This window comes from Engystomops pustulosus, chromosome 6 (genome assembly GCF_040894005.1).
Source record: "Engystomops pustulosus chromosome 6, aEngPut4.maternal, whole genome shotgun sequence".
Taxonomy (NCBI): domain Eukaryota; kingdom Metazoa; phylum Chordata; class Amphibia; order Anura; family Leptodactylidae; genus Engystomops; species Engystomops pustulosus.
The window spans coordinates 170,693,547-170,709,229 of NC_092416.1; the positions used below are offsets into that span (position 1 = coordinate 170,693,547).

General features: G+C 43.7%; 1 protein-coding gene across 7 annotated transcripts in view; it reads right to left on the reverse strand.

Moving 5' to 3' along the window:
- Positions 1-13,165, reverse strand: part of CACNA1G (calcium voltage-gated channel subunit alpha1 G) — a 205,551-nt gene extending 192,386 nt beyond the window's left edge. For 6 of the 7 annotated variants that reach the window (XM_072112366.1, XM_072112369.1, XM_072112364.1 and 3 more), the window contains exon 1: positions 12,676-13,164. In XM_072112366.1, coding sequence (XP_071968467.1) covers positions 12,676-12,824 — 149 coding nt within the window. In that variant the 5' untranslated portion in view covers positions 12,825-13,164. Of the gene's footprint in view, positions 1-12,675 lie in introns of all 7 variants that reach the window. The other variant, XM_072112368.1, reaches the window with a different exon arrangement.
- Between the last annotated feature and the right edge of the window lie 2,518 nt (positions 13,166-15,683).

The window sequence follows — 15,683 nt, forward strand, 5'->3', positions numbered from 1 at the left end:
GGGATATCCTTTTACCAGATAAGTGTCCAGTTCCTGGGGTCGGACTGATGGGATCCTCAATGTTCTTGGTGATAGATGTGGATCCCAACAGCTCGTACCCCAATGAGCAGACCTGTTCTGTCTTGTGTGACTGCCCGTTCCAAGCCTGGACCCCAACCTCATCCAAAGGGGCATCTACCACCAGGATGAAAGATCGTATGCAAATGAGCCTCAGGGGCTCCGTAGGTGTTAATGGAGCCTGGAGCCCCTCCGGCTCGTTTGCATAAAGTCTTTCATTCTGGTGGTAAATGTCCTTTAAGATGAACTAGAATGGAGATTAACAGCCAGACCCTCTCATTAAACATCGTTGTCTGACCTCACAAATGATATTCTGGATGAACATGCCCACAGATGTTGCTGTGAAGGACCTTTTTGAGTAGCCATCATTGCTCAGAAGACGACATTGTTATGAAGTTGTAGTAAGCAGCTTATTGCAGCACCGTTGTTTCCATGCCACCAGGGTTTACCGCAACCAAATTCTCAATGCCAAGGATTACAAATTACCAATTCCCCAAACACCCCCTCTATTTCCAGATGCATGCACCTCTACTACAAGATGTAAGGCGTCGCTGTAATTACTTTCCGTGTTTGTAGACAACACACTAAGACAGCTATTAGATTTCACATTCATAGTAGGAGAGGTCAGAGGTGCACGGTTACAAGACTATATATGAGATGGTCTTACATCTTCCTCTCTCAGAATATGGGTTTAGTGTACATAGCCTGCACTGCATGAATGAAGAGCGGAGAATAGCCATAACGACAGGCCCCCTCCCACCACTATATACATGCTATAAATAGTAGACAGCAGCTATAGACCAGGTTTGTCTTCCTAGCGCTTGCTGTCACTTATTACCTGATAGGATTTGGCTTTTGTGCCTATGCCTTAACTTGTGACAACAGTATACACAATTTTACGTGCCGTACTGTGCAATTTTCAGTCCCACCCCTATGGCGCCAATGCTGTGGTGTTACCAGATAGCAAAATTAAGGTCTACAAGACATCTTTGTAGTATATGTAACACTAGCAGTGGGCTCAACTCTCACCACTACATCCGGGCTACTGTCAATTACCGTATTCAAGATCTCCAGCTCCCTACTGTGTCCCCCTCCTCCCGTTCCCTAGGGTAAGTGAATTGCATCTCTAAGCTTCTTAAATGACCAGCAGTTCACAATCCCTGGCTCACCTGGGACTATATATCCCATCGGGCCCCCTTCTCCATTGCCTAAGTTCATATCTTAGCTGTATTTTACTCTGCTGATTCTTTGTGTTTGACCCTTGGCTTGTTCTTTGACTATGATCCCGATTATGACTCTGGATTGTTTCTGATTCCCAAACCTGTGCTGTCTACCTCAGATCTATTTTTTTAATGTCACCTCTATACCGCCTGCCCTGATTTTGGATTGTTAACACACATTCCCTTGGTATCACACACAAGTTTCTCTGTGCCCTCTGCACCAGCTGCTCTCCACTATCCCTGACCATTCTTTGACTCATCCTTTAGTATCAAACACAAGTTTCTGTTCTCCATCCAGAGACCACCACCAAAGTTAGTTGTCCTAAGATCTCCTTGCAGCTTAAAAACATATCTCTGTGTAGGTGTGAAAAGATGAAAATGGAAAAAGTCTTGGAATAACACCCTTAGTAGGGGCGGTAAGTGAAATCGGTTAAAAAGCACAGTAATTTCATACTCGCTACTTAATACGCTTTCAGTTTAAGTAAACCTGTCACCAGGAATGTTATAGTTTTTAGCTGCTGATAGGTTCCAATAGCCTATGCTATGCTGATCTTAAAACTGCCTTTGTCAACATTCTACATTGTTTCACATAACCTGGCTCCCTGCCAGCTGCATGTGGTGAGTCCCTTCTGCTGCAGCCTGTGTCTCAGACTCCTGCATTCTTTCTCTCCTTCACATCGCCCTCCCCACCAGCTCAATGCACATGACAGGAAGTGAAGAGGGGATGGGTGTGGAGAAGAGGAGGATGAAACATAAGCACACAGGCTGCTGCAGCTGTCCCCCTCCCCCAAGGACTCACCACACACTACTGGCAGGGAGCCAGGTAATGTGAAATAAAATTTTAAAAAGTAGTGGCAGTATTCAGAATTCTGATTGAGGCATTTTTAAAATCAGCATAGCATAGGCTACTGGGATCTGTCATCAGTTAAAAATCACCATCCTGGTGACGGGTTCACTTGAAAGTAGTATTTACTGTTTTACGCTATGGATGGAGCTGGAAGAACACAGATCTATCCATGAAAACTGAGTTGGCAATGTAGTTGTTTGCTACCGGCTTTGTCGGTAGTGTATCGCCCCATGAGCTGATCTTCAGGGTGTGGGGTGTCGCACCTCCACCGATTAACTACTATTATCTAACCCTTCGAGAGGAGCCCAGAAAACCCCTCTGAAGTAGTTCCTCTCCCTACCAGCACATCAAAGGTTCGCTTGTAATTAGAAGCTAGCCCCCAACTCATTCTCATTTTTGTTACATGCTGTAATCTCCTCCAGTCAAGCATAAGAATACTCATTTGTTCTCTAACTAATTAATACAATTAACGAAGCTCGGACCGGTGCGCCACAAAAATATTATTACAAATAAACAACTCGGAAACAGATTCTTCGTCCGCGGCGCTATCTCCAGCATCGGCGAATATTATGTTGATTGCACACCTGGCTCTGCACTAATTAAGTTTTATTTGGCAGCGGAAAGTGAAGCCACCTGGATACATAGTCGCATAGTAATGTCGAAAGAGACAGAAGTTCAGCCAATTAGAAGTTCTAGCTTGTGTACCATCAGATGGTGCCAGAAATAAAAACCTTTACAAAGCGCTCAAGCAATTTGTTCACAAAGTGGGGAAACAATCCCTGACCCCCTGACTGCCAATCTGATCGCATCCCTGGATCAATGTCCGTAGCCAAAATCTGCCAAAAATCTGTTTCTACCAGAATGTGTGAATGGAAAGGTTAGGGTTGCAATGGATTGGTATCGGGTGGGTGCATTGGGTAGGGATCCCACATCACAGATCAATGTAGAATGTTTTTTAGGTTTCCCATCCGTTTCTGGACTTCCTGGTCCCTCTTAACATACAGGAAGTGATTGTTCAGCCAATCAGCGCAGAGCTGGCTAACCTTAGCCAATGATTGGTTGATGGGAACTTCCTGTCTTTCAAAGTATAACCAGGAAGTAGATGATTTAACCAGCAGTGGAAGTTATATTCTATCCCTGACATATTCGGGTCTCCAATCCATTATTTTACAGATTGTTGGATATTTAATGTGATAAAATTATAAAAATTATCCAAAATATGTCTTTCGTAATAGATTGGTGAGGATCTAGCTCTCAGCTGAAGGAGGTGAATTAAACACTACTGAGTATAGGATGTATGGACCAGTGTTAATAAAAAAGAGGCCATGGTGGAAGGCGAGAAAGGTAAGAGGGGAAATTTTTAGGCAACCTATAGATTTCCACCAGGATTCAAGCGTTGCTGAAAGCCAGGAGTGCAAACGTGTGCCTGGAACGGTGACCCTGGAATGATGGCCTGAACTCAATGGGGGTGAGTGATACCTCAGTTTTTGCAAAATGTGAGCACAACAACTCTATAAGCCCATTAATGAACCTCAGAATGAGGCAGGGAGCACGAGTGGTCGTCTCCAAGCTTGTACAAGGGGGAGCCATTGATCCCTAACCTTGTTGGGCCTTCTGGCTCTGAGGGTCGTAGTAGGTTTATGGGACCTCTCTCTTTTAGATGCTATCGTTGTGTTACTTGAAGCCAGATCCTCGTCTAATCTAATGTCAATGTCCAATCCTACTGTAAAGACAGAGAACTAATTGTTCTGTTACTAATCATTATTGCGATGTTTAAAAACCTTATAAAGAGGACCGGTCACCCCTTAAGATACAGAGATACAAGCAGGAGAAGTCAGATATTGAAGGATGAAGATGCCCTGTTCTTGACTGTTTCTAAAGGAAATCTACCTTCAAAATCCATCCTGATAAACCAGGGACATTACTCATAGATCCAGGCACCGGGACTGTGGTAATCCTTTTATATTTGTTATCCATGGCCTCCTTCCTTATAAAATCAACTTTTAATGTTATGCAAATGAGCCAGAGGGGCTCTAGGGGTGTTGTCGCTTCACATGCTACACCGTCACATTCCCCTGCTGCTCTGTCAGCACTTCCCCCTCTCTCTGCCTGCTGTAATCTCATGGCAGCAGGGAGTTTAAGCACACAGTAGGAGGAGGGAAAAGCTTCTGCACAGTGTAACAGCCTGTGAAACTATAGCATGGAGGGTATAGCTTCTAGCCTCATTAACATAATTGTAAAAATTGATTTTAGAAGGAAGGAGCTCATGTATAACAAATATAAGAAAATTACCCCAGTCACCTTGTCCGGATCTATGAGTAAATATCTCTGGTTTATTATGATGGATTCTGATGGTAGATTTCCTTCAACAGAGGAGATTCAAAAGAGGAGATTATCATCTTTAAAATGACAACAGAAGAATGGTTATAGCTGCGAAAGAGCGCAAGATAGAGGCGTCTGGAGCGATTCTTCCACTTGATTCGCACACAGGTGACTTATCTCAGGCAAAAAGTGACTCTTCTCTGATCATTTGCAGGTGATATTTTATAGGTGTATGGGTGACATTTCACACAAAAGAGGGAATTTCAAACTCGCTAGCTGATACGCTGTCAGTTAAAGGGAACCTGTCACCAGGAATGTCAACATTTTTAGCTACTGAAAGGTTCCAATAACCTTTGCTATGTTGATCTTAAAACTGCCTTTGTCAGCATTCTACATTGTTTCAGTACTTTATAAAACACCGGACCTGTGGGGGAAGTAGTTTAGTGGGGTAAAAACTGGTGACAGGTTCCCTTTAAAGTAAACCTGAATCTATAAAAGTTATAAGGAATAACTGTCCGTCAAATCCTGTCTCATCATTGTAATCATAGTATCATTTTATCACGCTTCGTGTGTAGCCGGTAACGTAGCGGAGCGAGGTCGCTTGTTACATTTTCAGCAATCTCTCCCGACTGCTGCGTTGTGCGTGTTGTGGCAGGACGAGACGGTAACTAGATGGAAGATTGGGAGACTTTTGTTATAAGAAGGATGGAGAGGACACGGAGCAGCGACTGTACAGATCTCCAGGTAATGAGGAGGATTATTTGCGCAGGACACAATGTCGGCAGAGATTGTGATATCGCTCTGTAGTGGTTGCTATCCGTTCTGTGAAGCTCACCACACCTGACACATGGGGGAACCGGCTCGCTGCGTGCGGAGAGAGTAATGACCAATCAGTTCTTATAAAATATAATCCCCTTCTGTGTTTAGTTTCGCTTGTTTTTCACATTCTGTTGCCGTCAGCATTAGAGGTCTCAGAAAGTAGACAGCTGCCTGGAGGCAAGAGAGCGCATCACTCATATGAGACAGTATAGAGAGCGTCTCTCCTCCGAGACTAAGGATAACTTACTATCCCCAAGACTAAAAGTCCTAATCCCTTCTCCTCTTCGGGTTTTCATCCTCCTTTGGGAGACTCATCAGGAGACTTCATGCAATGCCTCCTGGGAAAATATGCAAATGGCTTCTCTACAGAAGAATGGAATCTGTTGCTGGATTTACAGAGATATGGAACAGTTACCAAAGCCAAACAATGTACAAAATCTGTCTCCATATCCACGTCACACGTGATCACAGCCTAATGCTCTTCATGTTGGATTTGGAGGGGTAATTCATCTACTAGAATGGCTTATGAGGAAAATCTATCACACAGAAATGTTGTCCAAACTATGAGCATTATCTATGCTTCTGAGGGTTGTGTCCCCATTACAGATAGGATACTACACTGCACTGCACACCCTGTTCTATAGCATGCTGCCTGCAGTGGCTGATAGGATATAATACAGTCCAATCTGCTCAGCTCCTCCTGCTCTATAACATGCTGCTTGCAGATAGGACACTATGTACAATCTACTCAGTTCCTCCTGCTCTATAACATGCTGCCTGCAGATAGGACACTATGTACAATCTGCTCAGCTCCTCCTGCTCTATAACATGCTACCTGCAGATAGGACACTATGTACAATCTGCTCAGCTCCTCCTGCTCTATAACATGCTGCCTGCAGATAGGACACTATGTACAATCTGCTCAGCTCCTCCTGCTATATAACATGCTGCCTGCAGATAGGACACTATGTACAATCTGCTCAGCTCCTCCTGCTATATAACATGCTGCCTGCAGATAGGACACTATGTACAATCTTCTCAGCTCCCATATTATATTACCTATAGTGGTCTTTACTATCATTTAGTCATCATTTTGTCACTGACAGAGCCCTTTGGTGGATGGAGAAGAGCTGCAATACCAAGCACAACCACCAAACTATATACAGCATTACACTTGGCAAGAGGTAAACAGAAGGCAGCATCTCTCCATTCCTGAGATCCCAGACAACCCCTAAGGATTTTGACAGATGTTGGGGGAGACAGAGAAAGACTCATGTTTTGTGAAATGATTAGTAACGACCAGGTGTATCTAGTAAATTACTACCTTCTTCCCATCTAAACACCTGCACACCTGGACCGAGCTGTGTATGCATGTGTCTGGGAAACTCAGGAAGAATGGCTTTCAGTAAAAAAAAAAAAGCATTAGATTAGTAGTTAAAAGGGTTGTTTGGTGATAAACATGATAGGGGTTAACTTGCGGATCGGTGGGGGTCTGAGTGATGGGACCCCAACAGATCACAAGAACAGGGGTCCATTGTACTCCTGCTGTACTATGTGGAGAATGAATGGGAGATTTAAAGGGAAATTGTCACCACATTCTCCCAAATACAGCTAGTGGCAGGTTCCCATAGAACTCACACCCTTCTTTTAGCTAAATTTGTTTTATCTTAGTTGCCCATAAGATCAATTTTATAAACATACACCCAAATCAGAGGGTGTCGAGGGGGCATTGCTTCTTTGGGCTAACATTATTACAGGTCCTTTAGCCTCCTAACACTAGCAAACTGTAACCCAGGTATATATACGATCACATGAAACTTCAGCATCCTCCCTGGAAGATGGGGAGGAGTAGAAGTCCTTGCAGGCTGCTGTGATTTCATGTCATCATACTTCTGCATGGGATACAATTTGATAATGTTAAAAGGCTAAAGGACCTGAGATGATGTCACCCTAGTCAAACTACATTATTGCTGAATACTGAGAAGAAGCTGCTAATTCCTCTAGAGTTGTCTGTGTGCAAGGCAAGTTTATAAAGTTGATTCTATGGGGATATGAGATATGAGACAATATTTAGCTGAAAGACGGGTAGCAGTTAGTTAATAGGGATCTAGCTGTATTTGTCAAAATGTGGTGATAGGTTCCTTTTAAATGTTAATTGTGTTCACATGTGTTGGAGATAATGACGTGTCGATCATAGCGGGACCATGTTTGCTGTGTACTGTCATATTTGGGAATAAAGAAGACTTGGTTTTAACGATTCGAAGATGTCCAACTGAGTGCTGTGTTACTGCTACCTAGGGTCTAGCTACTCCATCATTGGGCTGTGACTGGGGACTGTGACTATTGGCTGCTTTGTGAGGGCACTGTGATTATTGGCTACTGTTGGGGCACATATTGGCCATGGCAGAGTTTCAGGTTATGTAACAATATGTGCTGGTTTGTGGTTGCCCTCAAAGGGCTGATTGTAAAGCAATGCTGTATAAATGTAACTACTAAACAGTTCACTGTTAAGAAGTAGATGCATTACATTCTGCCCTTTCAAGGCAACCAGTCAATGACTCCCTTGTGTCCCACTCCAATATACTACAATATACTCCAAAGCTCTGCCCCCCACATTTATAGACTTGTAATCCCACTCATATATATCATGACCTCCTTTGCCCCCCTCCTATTGTCAATAAACCTCTTACACTATATAACCCCCCTATGCCTCCACTCCTATATATTATGACACCCTTACTCTTAAAGGCCATTAAGCTCTGTAATAATAATATTATTTCTATAACGCACACAGATTATGCAGCGCTACACAGAGATTGCCAAATAGGTCCCTGTCCACAATGGGGCTCACAATCTAATCAACCTACCATTATGTTTTGGAGTGTGGAAGTAAACCGGAGGACCCGGAGGAAACCCACGCAAACACGGAGAGAACATACAAACTCTTTGCAGATGTTGACCCTGGAAATTAAACCCTGGACCCCAGCGCTGCAAGGCTGTAATACTAACCACTAAGCCACCATGCTCTGGGAGGACGCCCCTGTGTAGCAGAACACCCTAGGTACAGGTCCTCAAGTGCCTAATGGCAAATACAGGAAGAGTGAGGGAAGATTGATCACAGTCCGTGCACATGAAAGTGGAGCAGTAACACAGTAACATTTTTCCAAGCAACTGTTCTACTTTTAATAAGTTTGATAAATCTTCCCCATTATCTGTCGCTTCCCTCCCCACCTCCAATGTATGTATTCAGTATAGTATCTACAGTAACTTATAGCCAACTTCAAATGATCCCTACAGTCCAGCTCCGTAAATAACGTGAAATAACCGATTGGTGCAGGTTTGGGATGTCACACCCCCACAATCACAACGACCTATCCATTGTGTGTGGTGCCAAGCCTATCCCACTGTGGCATGTAACATATGGGTAGTATAGAGCATTGAGTTAAAGGGGATGTCCTTCAGATGGCACATCACTTACCGAGAGGATAGGAGATAAGTGTATGATCACCAAAGAAAGCTCCGCCTCTTGGGACCTTCAGCACCCATCTCAGTCACCCACATGAACTGGCATGGTCTTGTGGGAGGATAGCCAGTTTTAGCATGCCCATAGACTTGGATACCAAGAAGAATGTAGCCTATAAGTGCCCCGTGAGATGTGTGATCATTACTTCTATCAAAGTCCATGGGTCGTCCATTGCCAAATTGTGGGAAATGACGAAGACCTGGTCCACGTACTTTGTGATCCACACACAACCTATGGTGGTAAACATGGTCCCATAGGAATTATCAGTCTCTTGTCTGTATTTTAGGGGCAATAAACCCCTTAAGATCTAAAGTAGTGATACAATATGACGCAATCAAGTACAATGTAACAGTAAATTCTACCAAACATAAAATATCAATCCTTTATGGTGGAAATAGTCCAAAACCAAAGAAATCAGAACAGAATAAATCACATTTTTTACACCCGAATGTCAGAGAAAGGAGGATCTAGAACGGTTTCACAGAAACTGTCTGGAAGGTTTGTTGGCAAATGTTGGGGGTGAACCATTGGTAGTCAGCTCACACCTAGAGATTTGGCAACCTGGGCAATCACAGAGGTAATTTCCATCATCCGTCCCGATGCCGCAGATGCTCCTTTGAAGGATGATGTTTGTACCAATCCTCCACTAATTGTCCTCAATGACTTTCGCTCTCAGTTTTCCACTTTTGCTAAGAATTATACTTGTCTTCAAGGAGGCGACTGCATTTGTCATCTGTCATGTCAGCTCCGACGCAGACGCGTCACTATAACACATAGTCATTTACTGATTTCCAGTATCGCCCACATATTTCTTGGCGCAGTACACGGACGGCCCCCCATTTACAGGGACGTAGATATAGTGTTATTACAGATCAGCCGAAAGTTATGATCCGGTTGGCGTCAACTCAAAGCCTCGTCCCTAAACCTAGCCGAGTGTTTAGAGACAAATAAATTCATAAATTACCAAGCTCAAAGCCATATCCTGACAACCACGTTCCATCGCTGAATTGTGGACCATACGTCATATTAACCTTAGCTGGAAGAACGTCATCTCTAAGAAACCCTCAAAAACCTCCGACCCTTAGGAAGTTGACTGAGAACCAGAACACAAGAGCAAATTTTAATTTATTTTAATTTCTATTTCTTTAGTTTAGTATTTTTTTTTTTAATTAATATGATATTATTACTCTTATTTTTATCTATTTGTATTATTCAATGTTTTATTCAGTTATTATTTTAAACATTATTATTATTAATAATAATAATCTATTTCTATAGCGCCATCATATTCCATAGCGCTTTACAAATCAGAGGGGACATTATTCCATATATATTCTTATTTTATTATGTTTTTTAAAAAATATTATTACTTTCTATTTGTTATCTATAGTTACTTATTGTTACTTTTCATTACTTTCTTCTTATTATGTTTATTATGAAACATTTTTATATTATTACATTATGATATTTATTATGAAATATGTTTATATTACTATTTTATATTCCAATGTTTTTATAATATTTTTATATTCCAATTTTTTTTTATTATATATAATTATTTTCATTATTTTTTGATAGATTATTCCACGTTATTGATTTTTAGGATTAATTATGGTTATTTTCCATTTATTATTTCATATGATACTTAGAATAATGGGGTCAAAGCTTCTCTATATTTGTAGTTTTTGCTGTCATGGTAGATCAGGTTGTCTCGAAAGTCACTTGTGAGAATTTGGGTTTGTAATATGCGTCCCCTCTGCACTCATCCTTTCAGTAGATTCCCTCCATGTATCCCCTTCTCTTCTCCGTCCTCTTGTTCTCTCCATCTGCACACTACATATTGTTTCCATTTTGGTGACGTCATAATCTTTCTGGAATTTCGTGTTTTGACTTTAGCCCCAGAGAAATCCCTGTCTGGTCTTATGCCCCTAAATATGCTATAAAAAGAGGGATGAAGCAAACTACAACCAGATGAAAGTGTATACAGATGTAGAGCCAAATCCAGACAAACCCCCTAATGCCCAGGCTTGGTGGTCAGCCTAGGAGCGGGTGTGGGGGGACCTGCTGACAACCCTAAGGGTCTAATTTGTGTACCTGTCCTGTCCATGCCCTCTTTCTGCAAGGGAAAATCCGTCCTCTCTTCCTCAAGTAGCATCTGCTTTTAATTTAACAAAACGCTAACTCCAGATTACAGCAAATCCCTGATCCTGCTGAGCTGAGAGACGCAGCATGTAAATATACAGGGCAGTATATACATACCCAGGGCTGACTACAACCAAATGGCACCCAAGGGGGCAGAGACCTCTCCCCCAATCAATACCATCCGTCCACAGGAACACAGAGACCTCACAATGCACAAATATCAGACTAATTCATAGAGACGCTTACATAACCTCAGCCCAAAACTTAAGAAACAGAAGCCACAAAGAGTTGGAACATTTCTTCCTTTTGTGCCCAGTCCACCATTACCCCCATTGTGCCCATGTGAGGAGCCATTACCATGGATCAGGGGGAGACCCAGCTTAGGGGGTCCTGTCCTCTGGCTGAGGACATAAAGGAGGCCTAGAGGTATAAGTAACTAATTGTAGCAATGTAACAGTATGAGGAGCCAGAACCCAGGGACAAGACTACAACAAGGTAACAGTTACTATAGAGAGAGTCCACCAGCCCTGTGTATACAGAGAGGAGACTGGAGCCATATGTATACTACCATGTCAGAGAAAAAGAGAGAGAGAGATATGAGAGGATAGATAGATAGATAGATAGATAGATAGATAGATAGATAGATAGATAGATAGATAGATAGATAGATATAGATATGAGATGGATAGATAGATAGATAGATAGATAGATAGATAGATAGATAGATAGATAGATAGATAGATAGATAGATAGATATGAGATGGATAGATAGATAGATATGAGATGGATAGATAGATAGATAGATAGATAGATAGATATGAGATGGATAGATAGATAGATATGAGATAGATATGAGATAGATAGATAGATATGAGATAGATAGATAGATAGATAGATAGATATGAGATAGATAGATAGATAGATAGATAGATAGATAGATAGATAGATAGATAGATATGGGATGGATAGATAGATAGTTTATCCCAACAGTAGATAGATTTACTGCAGGTATGTGGATGGGCAGATACATAGATACATAGAGAGATACAATGGATGACAGATAGATGGATAGACAGGCACTGTAGAAAGATATTACACACAGATAATAGGAAGATAAAGTATCTAGATAGAGGGATACTTCATGTACTGTAACTAGACAGATAGATATGATATAGTCAGGATATAGAAAGATAGATGTGCTGGAGATACTGCACATAGAGAAATAGATAGATATGACAGAGGAGATAAATACTGTACATATAGAGAGTTAGATAGATAATGAGATGGATAGATGGACACATGGTAGGTGATTGATAGATCTTCCATTCTCCCATTCTCTCCATTGGACCCATTGAAATGTTGGGTGCTTGGGTCACCCGCCTCTTCCATATAATGTTGGGATGCAGCACCCCCTGCTATCTGATCTAATGTTGGGGTGCAGCACCCCTGCTATCTCATGTGCTGTGGGGGTGCAGTGCCGACTCCCCTGTAATTCTGGGCTCCCCCTCCCTTTCTCATGTAATATTGGGGTGCAGTGCCCCCTCCCTTGTAATGTTGGGGTGCAGTGCCCCCTCCTCTGTAATGCTGGGCTCCCCCTTCCTTTCTCATGTAATATTGGGGTGCAGTGCCCCCTCCCTTGTAATGTTGGGGTGCAGTGCCCCCTCCTCTGTAATGCTGGGGTGCAGTACCCCCTCCCCTGTAACATTGGGGTCCCCTCCCCCGGTACCTGCCATGTGTAAGGATATGGGTTGCAGACCATCCTCAGGCACCAGCTCCGGGGGCGGCTGTTCTGGCTCAGGTAGAAGAAGACCACGGGTGCCAGGGTGGGGTAGGGCAGGGTAGTGTCGGGGTCCCTGCCCTCCGGCTCGGGCTCCTGCTCTCGGTCTCCGGCCATGGTGCGGGCTCAGCCGGGGCTCCGCCGCTGCTCTCCTCCGGTGTCTGCACGAGCCCCGATACGCATCCAGCCTGCTGCACAGCTGAGGTGCCGGAACTTTGTGTGCCCGCTATGTGGCCATGCCCAGTGCCCGATCACACCTGAGCCTCCAGCATCCTCCTCCTCCTTCTCTTCTTGTGTCTTGAAGTAGATTCCCCCAGGCTCCCGGGCTTACTCCATGTCCTGCGGATGGGTGACCCTCGGCTGTAGCGGGCACTGGCACGCCCGGCGCTCTGTGTGGCTGAGATGCTGCCGCCGCCGCCGGAGCTCAGTTCTCCACAGCTGGATCCTGGAGTCCAACTTCACTAGACGGCACCGCCTCCTGCAGATGCACAGCCAATCAGAGGCGGACTCTGCGGGGGACGGCCGCTCTCTGGTTCCAGCCTCTGTCAGTCAACCAGGGGGCGGGGACACATCTGGAATGAAATGAGAGCGAGCGCGCGGCTCCAGCGCCAAATGCTCCAACTCCAGGGAGCGCAGCGGAGGTGTGAGGGGAGGGAGCGGGACCGGGGGTGAGGGGAGGGAGCGGAGGTGTGAGGGGAGGGAGCGGGACCGAGGGTGTGAGGGGAGGGAGCGGGACTGGGGGTGAGGGGAGGGAGCGGGACCGGGGCTGTGAGGGGAGGGAGCGGGACCGGGGGTGAGGGGAGGGAGCGGAGGTGTGAGGGGAGGGAGCGGGACCGAGGGTGTGAGGGGAGGGAACGGAGGTCACACTTTAGGGATAATGAACACAGTGATGTCACAGTACAGAGATAATACACACAGTGATGTCACAGTACAGGGATAATACACACAGTGATGTCACAGTACAGGGATAATACACACAGTGATGTCACAGTACAGAGATAACACACACAGTGATGTCACAGTACAGGGATAATACACACAGTGATGTCACAGTACAGGGATAATACACACAGTGATGTCACAGTACAGAGATAATACACACAGTGATGTCACAGTACAGGGATAATACACACAGTGATGTCACAGTACAGGGATAATACACACAGTGATGTCACAGTACAGAGATAACACACACAGTGATGTCACAGTACAGGGATAATACACACAGTGATGTCACAGTACAGGGATAATACACACAGTGATGTCACAGTACAGAGATAATACACACAGTGATGTCACAGTACAGGGATAATACACACAGTGATGTCACAGTACAGGGATAATACACACAGTGATGTCACAGTACAGAGATAACACACACAGTGATGTCACAGTACAGGGATAATACACACAGTGATGTCACAGTACAGGGATAATACACACAGTGATGTCACAGTACAGAGATAATACACACAGTGATGTCACAGTACAGGGATAATACACACAGTGATGTCACAGTACAGGGATAATACACACAGTGATGTCACAGTACAGAGATAACACACACAGTGATGTCACAGTACAGGGATAATACACACAGTGATGTCACAGTACAGGGATAATACACACAGTGATGTCACAGTACAGAGATAATACACACAGTGATGTCACAGTACAGGGATAATACACACAGTGATGTCACAGTACAGAGATAATACACACAGTGATGTCACAGTACAGGGATAATACACACAGTGATGTCACAGTACAGGGATAATACACACAGTGATGTCACAGTACAGGGATAATGCACACAGTGATGTCACAGTACAGGGATAATGCACACAGTGATGTCACAGTATAGGGATAATGCACACAGTGATGTCACAGTACAGGGATAATGCACACAGTGATGTCACAGTACAGGGATAATGCACACAGTGATGTCACAGTACATTGATAATACACACAGTGATGTCACAGTACAGGGATAATACACACAGTGATGTCACAGTACAGGGATAATACACACAGTGATGTCACAGTACAGGGATAATACACACAGTGATGTCACAGTACAGGGATAATACACACAGTGATGTCACAGTACAGGGATAATACACACAGTGATGTCACAGTGCAGGGATAATACACACAGTGATGTCACAGTACAGGGATAATACACACAGTGATGTCACAGTACAGAGATAATACACACAGTGATGTCACAGTACAGGGATAATACACACAGTGATGTCACAGTACAGGGATAAAACACACAGTGATGTCACAGTACAGGGATAATACACACAGTGATGTCACAGTACAGGGATAATACACACAGTGATGTCACAGTACTGGGATAATACACACAGTGATGTCACAGTACAGGGATAATACACACAGTGATGTCACAGTACAGGGATAAAACACACAGTGATGTCACAGTACAGGGATAATACACACAGTGATGTCACAGTACAGGGATAATACACACAGTGATGTCACAGTACAGGAGTAATACAGTGATGTCACAGTACAGGGATAATACACACAGTGATGTCACAGTACAGGGATAGTACACACAGTGATGTCACAGTACAGGGATAATACACACAGTGATGTCACAGTACAGGGATAATACACACAGTGATGTCACAGTACAGGGATAATACACACAGTGATGTCACAGTATATATATAATACACCCATTGATGTCACAGTACAGGGATAATACATACAGTGATGTCACAGTACAGGGACAATACACACAGTGATGTCACAGTACAGAGATAATACACACAGTGATGTCACAGTACAGGGATAAAACACACAGTGATGTCACAGTGCAGGGATAATACACACAGTGGTGTCACAGTACAGGGATAATACACACAGTGATGTCACAGTACAGGGATAATACACACAGTGATTTCACAGTACAGGGATAATACACACAGTGATGTCACAGTACAG